General features: G+C 47.2%; 1 protein-coding gene across 1 annotated transcript in view; it reads right to left on the bottom strand.

The window, feature by feature from the left end:
- OSBP (oxysterol binding protein) overlaps positions 1 to 15,358 on the bottom strand; it is a 35,376-nt gene extending 20,018 nt beyond the window's left edge. Inside the window, exons 1-5 of the mRNA XM_047775649.1 lie at positions 14,513 to 15,358; positions 8,947 to 9,155; positions 5,695 to 5,945; positions 379 to 577; positions 17 to 119 (exon numbers count right to left, since the gene is read on the bottom strand). Of these exons, the coding sequence (XP_047631605.1) occupies positions 17 to 119; positions 379 to 577; positions 5,695 to 5,945; positions 8,947 to 9,155; positions 14,513 to 14,880 (1,130 nt within the window). The 5' untranslated portion in view covers positions 14,881 to 15,358. The remainder of the gene's footprint in view (positions 1 to 16; positions 120 to 378; positions 578 to 5,694; positions 5,946 to 8,946; positions 9,156 to 14,512) is intronic.
- Positions 15,359 to 17,178: the final 1,820 nt, after the last annotated feature.

Here is a 17,178-nt window from a genome sequence, read left to right as displayed (position 1 = left end):
GTTAAGAATAACTTACTTGTGGCCCAAGTTTTCAGGCATGGTGATGATCTCAGGAGCATCAAAAAATTCATTCTCGTCGTCCTCATCACTCATGTCTCCTTTGCCAGAGCAGCACTGATCTACAAGGAGGAAAGCCTCATTCATTTACTTCGGCTACATTCACCAAAACCTAGCACAGCAGTGTCTTTTAAATACTAAACCAGAACCAGAGCAACCAATTGGTAGAAAGCAGTGGAAAAGTCAGAAGAAATAAAGGGCTCCAATTCCATTTCATATGAGTCACTGATTCTGGAGAATCCAGAATTCCCTCTATCAGCTGCAGAAAATGATCAGGCTTGTATCGGCACAGGCTACCCTAGAACCAAAGAAGCGTCTCACCTTTACTAGAACCAGTGCTGCCAGGAGTGTTTGCCGGCAGCACCGTGGCTCCACGGAAGGCTCTCTCCAGGTGATTATGCTGCTTTGCCAGCTGCTCCAGGGTCTCTTCCAGTCGGATGCGCTGGTCTCTTTCATACTGCAGGGACTTCTGCCACTTTTTACTATGGGTCTGGGCCAATACAAGGAAATCTCTGCAGGCCTATATGGGGAAGGAGTTGACACAGGTCACCTCAAGTCAACTAGCCAGAGATTCCCTTGGGCCTCTGTAAGCCCATTAGGTAATCTTATTCTGGTAACTTGAACTAGTAAATTAGAATGAAAGACTTTCCCTATTATTCCACAGTATCAGGGACAGCCAGCTCTGTGAGGCAATCAAGGTCAAGCCCAGGAAAAAAAAAAAAAAAAGAATTGAACGTGGTTGTCATAGTTCTTTCATATTTTCCTGGTCATGAGGCCCAAACAAATGCCAAGTGAGCAGTAAACTTAGACAAAATATTTGTGGCAACATCACAAAGGGCAGCTATGTGAACTGCACCAAAAGAAGAAACCCATTGACTGAAAGGTGAGGAAAAGCATAGGATAAGTGCTTTTAATACACAGAAGTTCCCGGGCCAGGAGCCTAATCAGAGCGGCAGGTGCAGCCTAGTCCAGAGCCACGGCAACACTGGATCTGAGCCACACCTGTGACCTACGCTGCAGTCTGTGGCAACGCTGAATCCTTAACCTACTGGGTAAGGCCAGGGATCAAACCCGCATCCTCACAGAGACAATGTCGGGCCCTTAACCCGCTGAGCCACAACAGGAACTCTGCTTTCAATACATTCTTGACTAAACTCAAGTCACCTAAAGCTGAGGAATTCAGACACTGAGAACTGAGAGCCTGTACTGAATTAGACCAAATGTGGGGAAATTGAACTGGTTTTTATTTTGGTCACAAAGAGAAACAATTGACCATGAAAAATTACACGTCTACCTGAGGAGTCAAATCTGATCGTATCAGTCCCTCCACTGGCTCCCCATTGATATCAGGGCTAAATCCTGACTGCTGGTTATGGACATAAAGGGCCCTTGTATCCTCCTCCAGGCAGCTGTACCCACTCTGCACCCTGCTATGGAGCCACCCTGAACCACGCGTCCTTTCTCAGACACACACATTGCCTCCCCGCCTGGCTATCGGTACACGAGCTATTTACTCGGCCTAGAAGGTCTTCTTCCCCCTTTCTCTACTTGGCCAAGTCCTCTTCATTCTTTAAGATCTATGGCAAATGTTACTTCTTCTGTGACACTCCCCTCCCCCACCCCCTGCTAAGCAGCTAGTTTCTCCTCTACTTTCCACAGCACTTTGCACATATTGCTATTTTATACCATCCGCAGCAGCATTGTGACTTTTGCTCCGACTGGATTATGAGCGACTTGAAGACACCATTTATAGCTTATTCACAGACTTATTTCCAGCTCCTAACTTAGCTGCTCTGGACATAGTTTGATAAAGTTTGCTTAATAAATAAATGAAGGAAGGAAGCAATATAAGCTTAAAAGTCTATGCCCTGTTAAAGAGAAACTAAAGGGTAAACAGAACACCTACTCCCTTGGTTTGAACCTTTGCCTGTGGGCTAATGGACACTAAATCAGTCATGCCAGCCCCGCCCTCAAAGAGCTGCAGACCAGACTAGCTCACTGCCCTCTTAGTGGCTCAGAGGAATCTCAATATCAGTGAGTCCCCTACTGAACTCACCACATTTCCTTTCTGACTCTGCTTTTCCATCCCAAGACCAATTCCAGGGCCCCTGCAGCTGCCCAGGCCAGAAAACTATGAGGCATCCTTGATTCTTAGTTTTCTGCCCTCCCCACATCCGACAATCAAGTCTTACTGATTTTTCTTTGATATTTCTGGACTCTGTACACTTCTTCCATCCTCCAGACTCTGAGGCAGTACAGACTATATAGTCTGGAGCTGGATTGCTGGGGCTCAAATCACAGCTCCATCCCACTGCCTATCTATGGAATTGCTAGCAAGTTATTTCACCTCTTGGTGCCTCATCTTCCTCATCTGTAAGCAAAGAATGACACAAGTAATGACTTCCAAAGGTTGTGGCTTTAGAGGTCTAGCACTTAGGAATACCGGGCTTGAAGTAATCACTCAATAAGGTGTTAGCGATTATAGTTAAGCCAGCATCAAAATCAGTCTTATCCTCTTCTAATCCACTGCTACCAAGCCCATTCAGTAGGATCTGCCCTCTCGTCCCCGCCCAACACTTAATTCCTCTTCAGCCTTATCTCTCTCTAGCCACCTCCTTGCTCTGCTAACACTCAACGGTGAACAGTTCCCAGACCTGGGGAGAGAGTGAGGGATCCACAGGTGCCACACCTGGATCAACTCTCCTCCCTCACTCCCTTTGATGAATACTGATCATAACTCAAAGTTACTGAGGGATAATTAGATGTCAGGGACTTTGTTCAAGACCATCCATCAATTATCTAATAAAAGCCTGTCCACAACCCTGTGAGCAGCTACTGGGATCACCACCGTTTACAGAAAAGGAACAGGGGTCACAGAGGAAGGAGGGTGCCCCAGGTTATAGAGGTAGTTAACCGAGGCAGCTAAACTTCAGGGCCCCAGCATTCTGCTGCCCTTTTTTCATAGGAAGAGTCTCTCGGGCCTTCCAGAATTTAGATGTTGCCTTTCCTAAGCCTCCTGATCTGAGCTAGACACCCCCAGCAGCCTCTGTCTCTCATGGCACTTGGCCCGCTCCATGAGGATGAGGTCATATCTCTGGCCCCTCACTGGAGGGAAATGTCCCTGAAGGCGGGGACCACATCACATGAAGTTTTTATATCCCCTTGCACAGTACCTAGGACAAGAGAAGGTGCTCAACAGACATCCACTGGATCAGTAAACAGAAACACAAATACAGTATCAAACTCACTCCCCTGCTTAGATTCACGTTGGTAGCAAGGAAAGCTATAGGCAAGGCAACCAAACCACTGAGTAAAATGAATGTATGCTTCCCTCGACATAAAAATCCAAACTAAAGGTTCCGTTTTATGAGACATTTTAAAATCAGGGAGTTCCTGCTGTGGCTCAGTGGTTAATGAACCCGACTAGTATCCATGAGGATGCGGGTTCGATCCCTGGCCTTGCTCAGCGGGTTAAGGACCTGGCATTGCTGTGAGCTGTGGTGTAGGTAACAGACACAGCTTGGATTCCACATTGCTGGGGCTGTGGTGTAGGCCAGCGGCTACAGCTCCGATTCAGCCCCTAGCCTGGGAACCTCCATATGCCGTGGGTGTGGCCCTAAAAAGACAAAAAAAAAAAAAATAAGGAGGTGATTTTTTTGTTGTTGGTTTTTTTTTTTTTTTTGTCTTTTTAGGGCTGCACCTGAGGCATACGGAGGTTCCCAGGCTAGGGGTTGAATTGGAGCTGTAGCCACTGGCCTATGCCACAGCCACAGCAACACTGGATCTGAGCCGCGTCTGTGACCTACACCAAAACTCATGGCAACACCAGATCCTTAACCCATTGAGCAAGGCCAGGGATCGAACCTGCGTCCTCATGGATACTAGTCAGATTAATTTCCGCTGAGCCAGGATGGGAACTCCAGGAGGTGTTTTATTTAGCAAATTTTTCATAGTAGGAAAAAAAACTGTCATGGAGCAGGGTATTCACCTGACATGGATAAAAGGCAACAGACTCATATCCTGAGCTGTTCTACTTCAAAAGTATATTTATCTACTACTGATTAAATGACCTGTATGACCGATGAAGTTTTCTTGATCACAGGAGGATCCCAAAAACACAGTCACAAAGGCAATAAGAAGTGCGATACTTTGGAAAAAAAGAGCATGGGACTAGATGTTAGGAACCCAAGGCCAGTGCTGACTCCCAGAAGAGCGTCAGGAGACAGCTGATCTTCCTGCAGTCCAAATGGACAAAATAATTTCTCACTTCCACTGAAGAGAGAGCTCAACACTTCAGAAAATGACATGAAAATAAAAGTTATCACAATTTTCTATTAAGAAACAAAGGTTAAGGATATGACGTTGTCTCTGCAGCAGCATAGGTTCAATCCTGCCCTGGAGCAGTGGGTTGGGGATCTGGCCTTGCTGTGGCTGTGGTGTGGGTTGCAGGTATGGCTCAAATTTGACCCCTGGCCGGGGAACTTCCATATGCCATGCGTGTGGCCAGAAAGAAAAAAAGAGAGACAGAAAAGAAAAAAAAAGAAACAAAGGGTTTAAATGAGAAAAACTAAATTTTCCTATGGTCACAGGAAAAGACCTTTAATCTCAAGAAGCCTCACGAAGTAAACTAGGTCTAAGCAGACCTAGGTCTACGGAGTCTCATCAGCACTCCTTAAACAAGGAAAAATCTGGCCCTGGTGAAGTAAGTTCACCCCATTTAATTAGACAGGAAAACAAAAACAAAAAACAACCACCTGCATAAGCCCTTTCTCACCTGCCTTATGAAATGTCTCCTCGTGTTCCCATGTGGAAGCCGACTCAAACAACCTGCCAGGTGAGGCTCAGTCACCAGCAGAGGAAAAAGAGCACTGTTTAAACCGCGCACTCTTTTCACACCAACCACCCAGTATCTGACATACATCACTAAGGCCAGTGGTGCTTTGGGTATACCTGGAGCCTCGTACCCAAGCAGTATTCCACAAACCAACACCAGCTACCTGAGCTAAGAGTCATGAGACGCAGAAGCATCCACCCCTTTTTAGAAGAAAAGTGCCCAAGGCTGAGTGTTTTGTCTTAGCGCCCAGAATTACCCCTCAAATCAAAGACTACAGATGAGATGAACCAGGATTAGGAGCGTCTCACTAGGACTCGATGCAACCCCTGCTTACCACACTGTAGGCAGGAGGCACAGGCAAAGTCGGGGTCAGACTCCCAACTCCACTCTCAAAGAGCCCGACAGTGGAAAGGGCCCATGAGGACCGTTTAGTTCCAAGAGACAAAGTTACAGAGAAATAGATACATAAACAGACACAGAACCCACAGAGGTTAAGGGACTAAGCTAACATCACCATCAGATGTCCGGCTGGTGGCAGAAGCAGGGCTGGAACCCTGGACTCCTAACTGGCTCGCGGGCTAGAGGGGTGTCCTCCTGACCCCTTGAGCAGAGCGGGAATGTCCTTCCACCTGTGCACCGGTTCCACTTCACTCAACGAAGGGTGGAACTTTATTAAAGCCCCTGAAGGGTGAAGTGGGACCCAAAGTTCTACCCTCTGCTGAGGACAATTTCCCACCATTTGGGGACGATTACACTCGGAAGAGGGAAGGCAGCAAAGGCAAGGCAGACGCCTGCACACTCACGTTGATCATGGCGTTGGACGTTATCCTGAAGAGCGTGGCCCGCTCGTTGACCTGTTTGATCTTCTCGTTGCTCTCGGCGGGCAGCCGCAGGGACTCGAGCTCGCTGAGCGAGCGCTGCAGCGCCGTGCCGTGCTTGGCGATCAGGTCGTTGCACGTGCTCAGGTCCTCCACTTTGCTGGACAGGGTCCGCAGGGTGTTCTGCAGCTCCGTCTTGTCAGTCTGGGAGACGGACTCCTCATCTCCGGACTCATCTGCAGGGGCCATGAGGTGAGAGAGGTAACTCTGGGCCCAGGGCTGAGAGTCGGAGCCCACCCACCCTGCCCACAACCAGAGCCACGCGCTTGCTGCTGTGCACTCTGACCCGTGGCTGGCCCACCTGAAGCACAAATACCTGGGGTACTTTTATTTTCTCCCTGTGGGACACAAAACAATAAGCACTTTTTTTTTTTTTTTTTTTGCTCATGCTTCTTTTTTCTTCTGGTTTTATTGAGATATAATTAACATATAACCCTATGATAAGTTTAAGGTGTACAGCATAAACACCTTACACAGATTGTGAAACGATTACAATAAATTAACCTCCATCTCTCAGAGACCAAAAAAAAAAAAGATTGTATTCCTTGTGATCAGACTTTTAGGATCTATTCTCTCAGCAACTTTCAAATGTACCGCCAGGCGGTGTTAACTACAGCCATGCTGTACATCACAGCCCCAGGACAGACTCATCCTGTAACCAGAAGCCTGTACCTTTTCACCATCTTCATCCAATCCCTCACAGGGTTCTTCTCAAAGGTGCCGTCTCTGGCCCCATCCCTAGAAACACTCTGATTTAGCTGGTGAGAGGCAAGGCCCAGGAACCTGAATTGTGAATAAGCTGCCTGGGTAATTCTGATGCACACTGAGGTCTGAGAGCAAAAGACCTAGACGACAGGGTGGAGAAGCTCTTGGGATTGAGAATAAATTATTGAGACTTCTAACCCTAGCTTGAGGGTCCCCAGCCAGTCACACTCATTATTACTGCAAATCCACGATCACCTGTTGGGTGATGAGTGGCCCTGTATGAAATGGGTTGAGAAGCACAGTCGAGCTCTCTGTAAACCAAGTCCACATCATCAAAGACTCGTTAACGTATCTTTCCTTAAATTTTTTTTTTTTAAGAGCCGCACCAGCAGCACATGGAAGTTCCCAGGCTAGGGGTTGAATCGGAGCAGTGGCTGCCTGCTGACTTACACCAGAAAGCACGGCAACACCAGATCCTTAACCCACTGAGCGAGGCCAGGGATCGAACCCTAGTCCTCACAGATACTCATCAGGTTTGTTACCACTGAGCCATGACAGGAACTCCTAACCTATCTTCTTCTAAAGGAGAACTCAGGAACTTCATGATGAGCTCATTTGACACTAAAGCCAGCACTATGTTGAAAGCGATGCAAGGTCTTCTGTTAAATGACTCTCAAACAAGAAGTAGAGAGCTAAATTGTACTTCTCGCTATCAGTTTTGTCCCTAACACTTTGTAACTGCAGAGTGCTTTTCTAGCACTGTTACTTCCTTTGGGAGAGCTAAAATCAGCACTAAAATCAAAACAAAAGGAACAAGGGAAGACTTACCCTATCTGCTAGACAGAGAGGGAGGGCCAAAGTCAAATATAACCTGTCACCCAAAAATTTACAAAGCAGAGATCATTCCTTTCACTGCTTAAGAGATATGAAATACAGCATGGGAAATAACAAAGGATAAGAAAAACAAGAGATGAACAAAAGTTAACAGGTGACCATCCTGGTCAGCTCTAAGTGAGCAGGCTCAGTGTGGTTAAACTATCAACATCTGAGGGGAAATACTACCATTTTCCTTTAAGAAAAATCAAAACATAATTAGATGGTCCTTTTTCTTTTTTTAATGGCTGTACCTGCAGCATATGAAAGTTCCTAGGCCAAGGACTGAATCCAAGCTGCAGCTGCAACCTACACCAGCTCCTTGAACCCACTGCACTGGGCTGGGGCTCAAAACTACAACTCTGCAGCCACCCAAGCCACCACGATCAGGTTCCTAAACCTCTGTGCCACAGTGGGAACTCCGAGATTGTTCTTTTGACTGAGATTAAGGTAGCAAAATAGAGATTTTTTTCACAAAAACTATCACACACAATTTTTTTTTTATGTGCCTCAGGCCTGAAACAGCTCTAGCCACCAAGCTAGGCCTCGAGCTTGTTGTACAAAGGGCCCTATATATGCTCTGCCCGATTGACACTAGAGCAACACCACCAAGTAAGAGTCTTCTTGCCCACTGCCAGGGGGTTTCATATACAATGTTTCTGACAGTCTACAAAGAGTGTTGGTTTCAATTCAACTAATAGTTTGGTAAGATTTAGCAGGCAAGAAAAAAGTAAGGATAGATCCAGATTGTGAGTTGTAATAATGCTGACTGACCTCTCAATAAAATAATTATTTCTTAAGATTTTAAGGTAGTCAGTTGGCATTAAAAGCCAAAAGGAGGGAGTTCCCACTGTGGCTCAGTGGGTTAAGAACCCAACTAGTATCCATGAGGATGCAGGTTCCATCCCTGGCTTTGGTCAGTGGGTTAAGAATCTGGCGTTGCCACAAGCTGTGGTGTAGGTTGCAGACACAGCTCAGATCTGGTGCTGCTGTGGCTGTGGCTGTGGCTGGCAGCTGCAGCTCTGATTCGACCCCTGGCCCGGAATTTCCATATGCCGCAGGTGCAGCCCTAAAAATAAAAAAATTAAAAAGCCAAAAGATAGGAGTTCCCTGATGGCCTGGTTAAGGATCTGGCATTGCCCCTGCTGTGGCATGGGTTTGATTCCTGGCCCAGGAACTTCTGTGTGCCTCGGGTGAGGACCCCCCACCCCTCCCCAAAATGCCAAAGGATAACTGTGGACAGAGTTTCCCAATCTCACCAATTCTAACATTTTGGGCCAGATACCCAGACACCCACATTTTGGGGAGGCTGTCCTGTGCACTGTAGGAGGCTTGGCAGCATCCCTGGCCTGTATTTCCTAGATACCAGTAGCACCTCCACACCTCAGCTGTAATAAAACGTCTCCAGAGGACCCCTTCAGGGCAAAACTGCCTCCAGTGGAAAACCAGCTCTCCAGGAGAAAATTCTGCATGACAGGGAGAAGCCTGACACATCCAAAAGATAGTTGATAATTAAATGACAATGAGGGACAAGATAAGATTTGTGCAGAAGCAAGGCAAACAGAATGGTCCCTGGACACGGTGTTCTTTGCTCTCTACCTGATTCAGCCAGCATCTTCACAGCCTTGGCCTTGGCCAGTTCTAGGGCTGTCACCCAGCGCTGCCGCTCCACTTCTGAGCTTGCCTTCAGATGGTATGTCTGAGCACCCCCGTTGGAAATGATGAAGTTGCAGGAGTCCTCCACGGTGATGTTGGCTGTGGCGAGGTTGATGGTACCACGGCAGGTGTGCCTCATTTCTGCCTTTGACCTGTAATCATAAGGCAAAGATAAGCTAAGGACAAGCTAAGGCTTTCGAAAATACAGCAGTCTGAGGAATCAGCAAGTTCTTTTTTTTTTTTTTTGTCTTTTTGCTATTTCTTTGGGCCACTCCCGTGGCATATGGAGGTTCCCAGGCTAGGGGTCGAATCGGAGCTGTAGCCACCGGCCTACGCCAGAGCCACAGCAACGCGGGATCCGAGCTGCGTCTGCAACCTACACCACAGCTCACGGCAACGCCGGATCATTAACCCACTGAGCAAGGGCAGGGACCGAACCCGCAACCTCATGGTTCCTAGTCGGATTCGTTAACCACTGTGCCACGGCGGGAACTCTGGAATCAGCAAGTTCTAATATTTCCCTCCAATGGCTCCCTGAAATTCAGAAAAACAATCAGTAGGGATTTCCTTTCAAAGCCCTAAGTGTTGTTTCTAAAGTCAGACTTTACTGCTCTGCTGCTCCTCTCACCCGTAGCTTTTAAAAAATGGGCTTCACTGAAGGCTAACTACATACAATATTAATTCAGCAATTTTTTTTTGTCTTTTTAGGGTCGTACCCACGGCATATGGAGGTTCCCAGGGTAGGGGTTGAATCAGAGTTGTACACCATAGCCACAGCAACACCAGACCGGAGCCGTGTCTGCAACCTACACCACAGCTCATGGTAATGCCAGATCCTTAACCCAGTGAGCGGGACCAGGGATTGAAGCTGTGTCCTCATGGATGCTAGTCAGATTCATTTCCCCTAGGCCACGACAGGAACTCCAATTCAGCAATTTTAAGTGTACAATTTAGTGAGTTTTGACAAATGTATATGATTGTGCAACCACCTCCAATTAAGATGTAGGGCATTTCCAGGGAGTTCCCGCTGTGGTACAGTGGAAACGAACCTGACTAGTAACCATGAGGTTGCGGGTTTGATCCCTGGTCTCGCTCTGTGGTTTGGGGATCTGGTGTTGCTGTGAACTATGGTGTAGGCTGCAGACGTGGCTCGGATCCTGCATTGCTGTGGCTGTGGCTGGCAGCTATATCTCAGATTCAACCCCTTGCCTGGGAACCTCCATATCCCGCTAGTGCGGCCCTAAAAAGCAAAAATAAATAAATAAATAAATAAATAAATAAATAAATAAAGACGTAGGGCATTTCCATCACCCCAAAAGTTCCCTCATGCCCTTCTGCAGTCAGGAACCACTTTTTAATTAACAAGTTACCATTATGAAATAGTATTTTATAAACTCATGCAACAAAATTGTGTATGCTTATCTTATTCTCTAAAAGAAAGAACAGCTCCACTTTCCATATACTGAACCCGCCCCCCAACTGTAACAGCCCAAGTAAGAACTGTCACACTATGCTTATAACTACATTGCAGAAGTATAAGGCATACTTAGACGGTTAGAGCATTAAATACTGACTTTGGTTCAAGTGATATGAAATAGGAATAATTAGCTTTCAGTGGGAATAAAGAAAGAATGATAATCACTCATTAAAGAATCACCAGGTGGTATAATCTTTCTGGAATATACTCTTTCCTAAGGTCCATTGACTTCTATTGGTGGGAACTCCTAAGCCATTCTATTAATAGTTAGGAAAGATTCAGCAAATCTGTTCTCAGAGGACTGGGTGTAAAAATTTTCCCCATTGCCCCTGACTGACAGCTCTATTAATAGATTAACTTTTGAACTTTCAGCGATGCTTGGTGACAACAAGCGACAAGCGACCTCACATAAAAAACATCAAGCTGCTAGCACAATTGAGTCTACAGGGCAAATTGTGCTAATTCCCCCCCACCCGCTGGTTAGGCACAGGGACCTGCATGTTGAGACTGCAGTTTTCCCTGACCAACTTGGAACATAAAGAGGTCAAAGTCCTTTGCCAGCTGCCACAGTGCAAAGCAGAGCTGTTTCCCTTTCATGAGTGCCAAGTGGCCAAACTCATCTGGCACATCCAGAATTCCTGCATGCCAGAAGTGACACACACTCCATCTCCAGAAACCAAGATTTTGGTAGGTTCGAGAAAGTCTGTTTACTATGCTTAGGAAGACAGATTTGCTATTGTTTGATTTGTCACATGAAACTGGTTTTTCCTTCTCAAATGCTCAAATGAACAGTATGGGATGGCCAGGGGGTCTCAATAAACTAGGCCATTTTCCATGCCCTGCACCTGCCACACTGTAATGTGAATCCCTGTTTTTTTCTATGCTAACCTCCCCGCCCCCGCCCCCGCCCCCGAGCTTCAGTTACATTATGAATAATGCAGGCTGAATTACAGACTCACAGCTGACAGGCCAGCTCACCCTTGCTTTCTACTCCAAAGGTGCAACTTGGACCTTATACCACATTCCTCACAGTGTGTTGGTACTTTCCACAGCCACTTCCTAGGAATCTCTTCTGCTTGGGCCATCTTCATGAAAGAAGTTTCTCAAATCACATAAAGTCTGTGGCAGTTTTTAAAATACCAAAGAACTCTGGGAGTAGGGCAGGCTTGATCTCGGAGCCCTTGGGTTCAAGCAGATACACCTATACTTATAAATGATTAGTGCAGAAGCTAGAAAGACATGCTCTTCAGGGCGCAAGACACGTTCTTTAGGCACTTGAGCATTAGGTGGTATTTTCAGGTTAGAAAGTTCTTCCCTGAAAAGGCCAGCTGAAAGAGTAACTCAATCTCTAGAAGCTAGCTAAGAAAACCAATGCTATGGGCTTGTCACGATGTGTCTGGGAGAGCTGGGATTCCACATATGGTTTTTCTGTTTTCTTTCTTTAAGAGCCGCATTTGCGGCATATGGAGGTTCCCAGGCTAGGGGTCTAATCAGAGCTACAGCTGCCAGCCTACACCACAGCTCACTGCAACGCTGGATCCTTAACCCACTGAGCAAGGCTGGGGATCAAAGCCACAATCTCATGATTCCTAGTCAGATTCGTTTCTGCTGCGCCACAATGGGAACTCCTACATATGGTTTTAAGTACAGAATTATCTGCATAACTTTGCATGTGTGAGGAAGAACAGGATAAGTAAAAACTGCCAAAACCTATTACGACAGTTCATGAGAAGATAAGTCTAGGAAGTATTCAGTTAGAAAGAAAACAGTGTTTTGTAAAAGGCATACACAGGAGATGACTGGTTTTGGAGGCATGAAGAGCAGAGGAATGACAACTTGGCTAAATAACTCTAAGGAGGTGGGGAACGAATGGAACCTGTTCAGAAGAATGAACTACCAATTAGCTGAAGGAAGTTACTTCAATGTGATTTTGAGGGTAGTGCATAGAGTTGATAACTTTGGATCCCGTTGCTGGGTTGGCTTGTGGGTGGAACCATCTTAGCTGGCAAGGGCAGGCCCATGGCATATTTCCCAAAATGTGGTTCAGTATGTTTTGGCAGGAATTTTAGCTGTAGTCAGACAGGTACCACTGGCTCTTGTAAGAGGGAACTTAAAAGCAGTTACAAGTACTTGGAGAGACGGCAACATATAAGGTAATGATGTCCAACCAAGGTCAATATTGATCAAGACTGATACTGATCAGACTCAACTGGACTGGAAAGTGGATCTGATTAAGAAGTTGGATAAGGAAAAATGACCACATTAAGGCCCTCAGCTGATAAACAACTTTTGAAAATAGGGAATCAGTGTTAATAGTGATTTCCGAGCCAAGTTAGGATATGAATCAACTGAACATTAGAATGATGGCTGTTGTTAACAGGAAAACATGAATTTGAGTAGGAGAAAAGCTCTGAAGCAAACTAAAATTTTAGATTTGTGATTACACCTTAAACTAACAGTCCTAGATGAGTAATTTAAAAAGGTGAGAATTAAAATCAATTCTGAATATAATAATGCAAATGATATACTTAAACGTTCCCAATTAATGCTGCTTAAGCAGTGAGGGCGCGGTAAGGTATTTTTCCGCTGTGTTAGAGACGAGATAAGAAGAATGTGTTTCTACTTCAACAACCTCCAACTCCCATCTTCAATGTCCTCTCAAAATTCTTTAAGAGCCAATACAACGGAGTTGACGGAAAAGAGATTTGTTCATCCAAACTCTTTCAATGAGTTAACAAAGTGACCACTGGCAGAGGAAAAGCAATACAGAATGAACAGTTCTTAGCAAGAATGTTTTGGATCCCAAGTAGAATGGGCTAAGATTTCACTTAGAAATGCCATTCGATAAAGCAAAATCTCTCTTAAGGGAGACTTCCATACATTGTATATAAAATACACATAGTACCATGATCTGTAAACTTAACTTGCTAAAGGTAAGTAGTTATCTCTGTATCTGATTCATGTAACACTAACCTGGGTGTTAGGCTGTGTCAGTGTGAAAATAACTCGTTTCAAATCCTGACTCAAGACCTTGGGAAAGTTGCCCAAGTCAAGCCTCAGTTTCCTCACTGGTAAGACAGAAACACCTCCTAACTTCCGCATTGTTGTGGGGAGTCAAAGGATACCGTATGTAAAAGACCTATCCAAACTGTCCAGCATTCAGGAAATGTTAATGTCCTGTCTCCAAATCCAGCATCTTAACCTTTCTATAGTAACATGAGTGGCCAAAAGCATGTTATGTTATGGCAAGACTGTGAGTTACCATAAATATGTATTAAATAATCCAAAACAAGCATTGCTGAACAGAAGGGTCATTCCAAAGACATGGGTTCTTCTTTTAATGAAAAAATCTGATTAACCAGAGAGAGCCCAGAAATACTGGATGGAACACTTAATCATTCCCACGGGAGGAGGTGGGGCAGGCAAAAATAAGAGAAAGGCTGGAGTGCACTTCTCCATTCTGGGCTGTCTAGAAGGCAAAAGCATAGGCAAATCTTGGAAGAGATAAAGACAGGGGACAGCTACCGAGGCCACCCTGTGTGTGGTGTCCTTCAGCCTGAATGTGGAGAGACCAAAAGGCGGGTAGATCAAGGGCTGCTAATAACCTTGAATTTTGGAGACTGGGCCCAGATAGCTAAGCCTTGAGACTTTCGCACTTAAGTTCTTTGGGAGTGGTGCCTGCGATCGGCTCTCATATATGTGCCCTTTAGCACCTACATCGGCGCCTTCCTTGCAGAATTAATCATTGCACCGATGTGCTGCTGGAAACACAATGGAAGAGAAGAGGCTCTCGGAACAACTCAAAGGGCCAGGCACCGAGCGGAAGGTCTAGCACTAAGGGTGGGTCACCCAGGTGGAGGGGCAAGTCCTGGGGCGTTCATTTTCGTGAGGGTGGACTTGTGTCAGGGGCTGTCAATGCACGCAGGTGACGAAAAGGGGCCTGGGGCGACCTTGGCTGCTGCGCGGGCTGGAGAGGGTGACGGCGCGGGGACTGTGGGCTGCGATGGGAGACGGCGCCCCGGAAGCAGTTACCTGTAGTAGCTCAGGAGCCCGTTGCTCAGCACGAACCACCGCCGCTGGTAGCCTTTGATATAATTGGTCCATTTGAAGAGCCAGCCCTCGCGAGCCGAGCCTGATCCCCCAGCGCCCGAGCCGCCCGAGCCCCCCGCCGGCGGCGCAGGAGCCGGGCCCGCTGCCGCCACTCCCCCGGCCCCGGGACCCGGGCCGCCCGCCGACACCGCGGCCACCGTGCTCGGCGCGGCCGCGGAGCCTGGCCCCGAGTCTCCGCGGCCGCCCGCGCCGCCTCCTCCCACCATGGGGGGACCGGCGCCGCCGCCGCCCGGAGCCGCCATGGCTGTCGGGCCCGGGCCCATCACTCCTCTCAGTTCCGTCGCCGCCATGAGCCGCCGCCGCCCTGAGATACAGGACCGGAACCGCCTACGAGAGCCGCCGTCGCCGCCCGGAGGGCCCCACACGGCTAGCGCATCAGCCGCCGCCGCGCACCGTCCCCGCCCCGCCAGGCCGGCCGCGGGGAGGAGGGCTCGGCCGCCGGGAAGGAAAAAGTCGATTGGTGCCGCCGAGTGTCACTTGCGGAAGACCCCTAGGACATTGGCATTTCTCTTGGGCCTGTCATTCCACACCGCCCAGTGAAAACTGAGGGTGGGACGCTTCCGCCAAGCACGCCATTGATTGGTGAAAGTGAAGGCCAATCAGATTTCTGTAAATCTCATTGGTGCTTTCCCGAAGTCTCCAGCGCTCCGGGAGGCCTCGAGTATGCAGACTGCCCAGCCAGTTTGATTGTCGATTGGCTAGAACTTCTGCCACTCATTTTAGTTTATGCCCCCGTCACCGCCACGTCACCCCCTCCCAGCACTCTTCGCCTTGTCTCTCTTCCGCCCTTACGGATTGGTGGTTGGTATCAGCTGCTCAACCTTTTCTACCATTTACCGAACGAGTTGAGGAGAAGGAGGCGGAGTCTAGCCATCACAGCCGCACTTTAATTTCTTACTGGTTAGAATGAATGTCCCTCACATGTCGGGGGAGGGACGGGGCAGTGATTGGAGATGATTGGTTCCGGAGGTTGTCTGTGAACCAGGAGCTTGGCAATGATGACCAATGAAAGAGACGGACTGAGAGAGGGCAGGCCAGGGCAGCCAATAAAATCTGGGAGAAGCACTTACCGGGCGAGCCCTTCTGCTTCCACCTTTGGTGAACTTTCTAAGAGGCAAAAGCGGGTCAGCGTCCCGAAAGCATATTTTTGCTGTATGCGCAGCGTAGGAATCCCACTTTCTGAGTTAAGATTTCCATTGTTTCTTGTTAGGAGGAGTGATTCTTAGTAGACAGCCCCTGCCCGAGTCTCTCCTTTCCAGGGCCCCATTCTAGCAGCTGGCTCCCAGCTGGAGACCAGAATTAATGGGGAGCCCAGAGACAGCTTCCCACTTTCCTCCTGAATCCACCATTCTAATAATGTTCCCTGGTTTGCTCATCGTTCCACCACACCTCTTATCTCTTGCTTCTAGACTCCTAATTCTGTCCCACGAGTTGCTGACCCAGCTGTGAGGAGAAAATAGACTCGCGAGGACCTGACTTTATATCTACTTGCGACCCATGTCTTCCAGTCCAAAGGGCCCTTGGCTGTAGCATCATATGCTCACGTGTGTATACTTACCCTTGCACGGAAAGTAGTTATTTCAGATAAATTGTTCACACATTTGTGAACGTCACAAATTTAGTATCTCATTTAGCATTTAGATGTTGTGAACTATTGTTGCAAAAGGAGCTCTGGGGAACCTGGAACTTGCTACATTTTTCTCATTTCACTGGGCAACAAAAATAGCTGTTGGACATTGTAAAATTGCTTTTTTCCCTGCAGTGTGCTTCACGGTATCAAGGAAATAAAGAAAAATATCCTGTTAGAAAGCTTTTAAAGAAGAGAAATATCCATTGAATTCTGGAAAGAGAATACACTTTGAAAATCTGCAGTTAGGAGTTCCCATCGTGGCGCGTGGTTAACGAATCCGACTAGGAACCATGAGGCTTCAGGTTCGATCCCTGGCCTTGCTCAGTGGGTTAAGGATCCGGCGTTGCTGTGACCTGTGGTGTAGGTTGCAGACGTGGCTCGGATCCTCCGTTGCTGCGGCTCTGGTGTAGGCTGGTGGCTACAGCTCCGATTCGACCCCTAGTCTGGGAACCTCCATATGCTGCGGGAGCGGCCCCAGAAATGGCAAAAAGACAAAAAAAAGAAAATCTGCAGTTAGATGTAGGCTACTTGGGTTAATTGTTTTAACTGAGCTAAGATGAATTCTTTTATGCTTGAGTCCTGCCTTTGCTACTTATCGGCTCTCTGACTTCGGGAAAGTCATTTAGGCACCCCAAGCCTCAGTTTTCACTTCTTTTAAATAGGAATAAAACTTTACAGGGATACTGTTATGATTAAATGCATATGAACGTGTTCGATAAACTAAACTGCTGCAAAAATGGAAGTTGTATTGCCAAACACATCCCTGGGTTTACTTGCCAACCGCAAAACAGAAACACATACTTTTACAATGGGGGAAATTTGGCTGTCCCCACCTTAACCCAGTTATCCAGCTTAACATCATTAACCCTGGGACAGTCAACATTTTTATGAGGTTCCTGGTGTGCTGCAGCATGAAGAATACAGCTTCGCCTAATGGAGTTTTCTTGCCAAAAATGTT

Source organism: Phacochoerus africanus, chromosome 4 (assembly GCF_016906955.1).
Source record: "Phacochoerus africanus isolate WHEZ1 chromosome 4, ROS_Pafr_v1, whole genome shotgun sequence".
Taxonomy (NCBI): domain Eukaryota; kingdom Metazoa; phylum Chordata; class Mammalia; order Artiodactyla; family Suidae; genus Phacochoerus; species Phacochoerus africanus.
The sequence above is the reverse complement of the archived record's forward strand: the minus strand, read 5'-3'. Positions and strand labels throughout refer to the sequence as shown.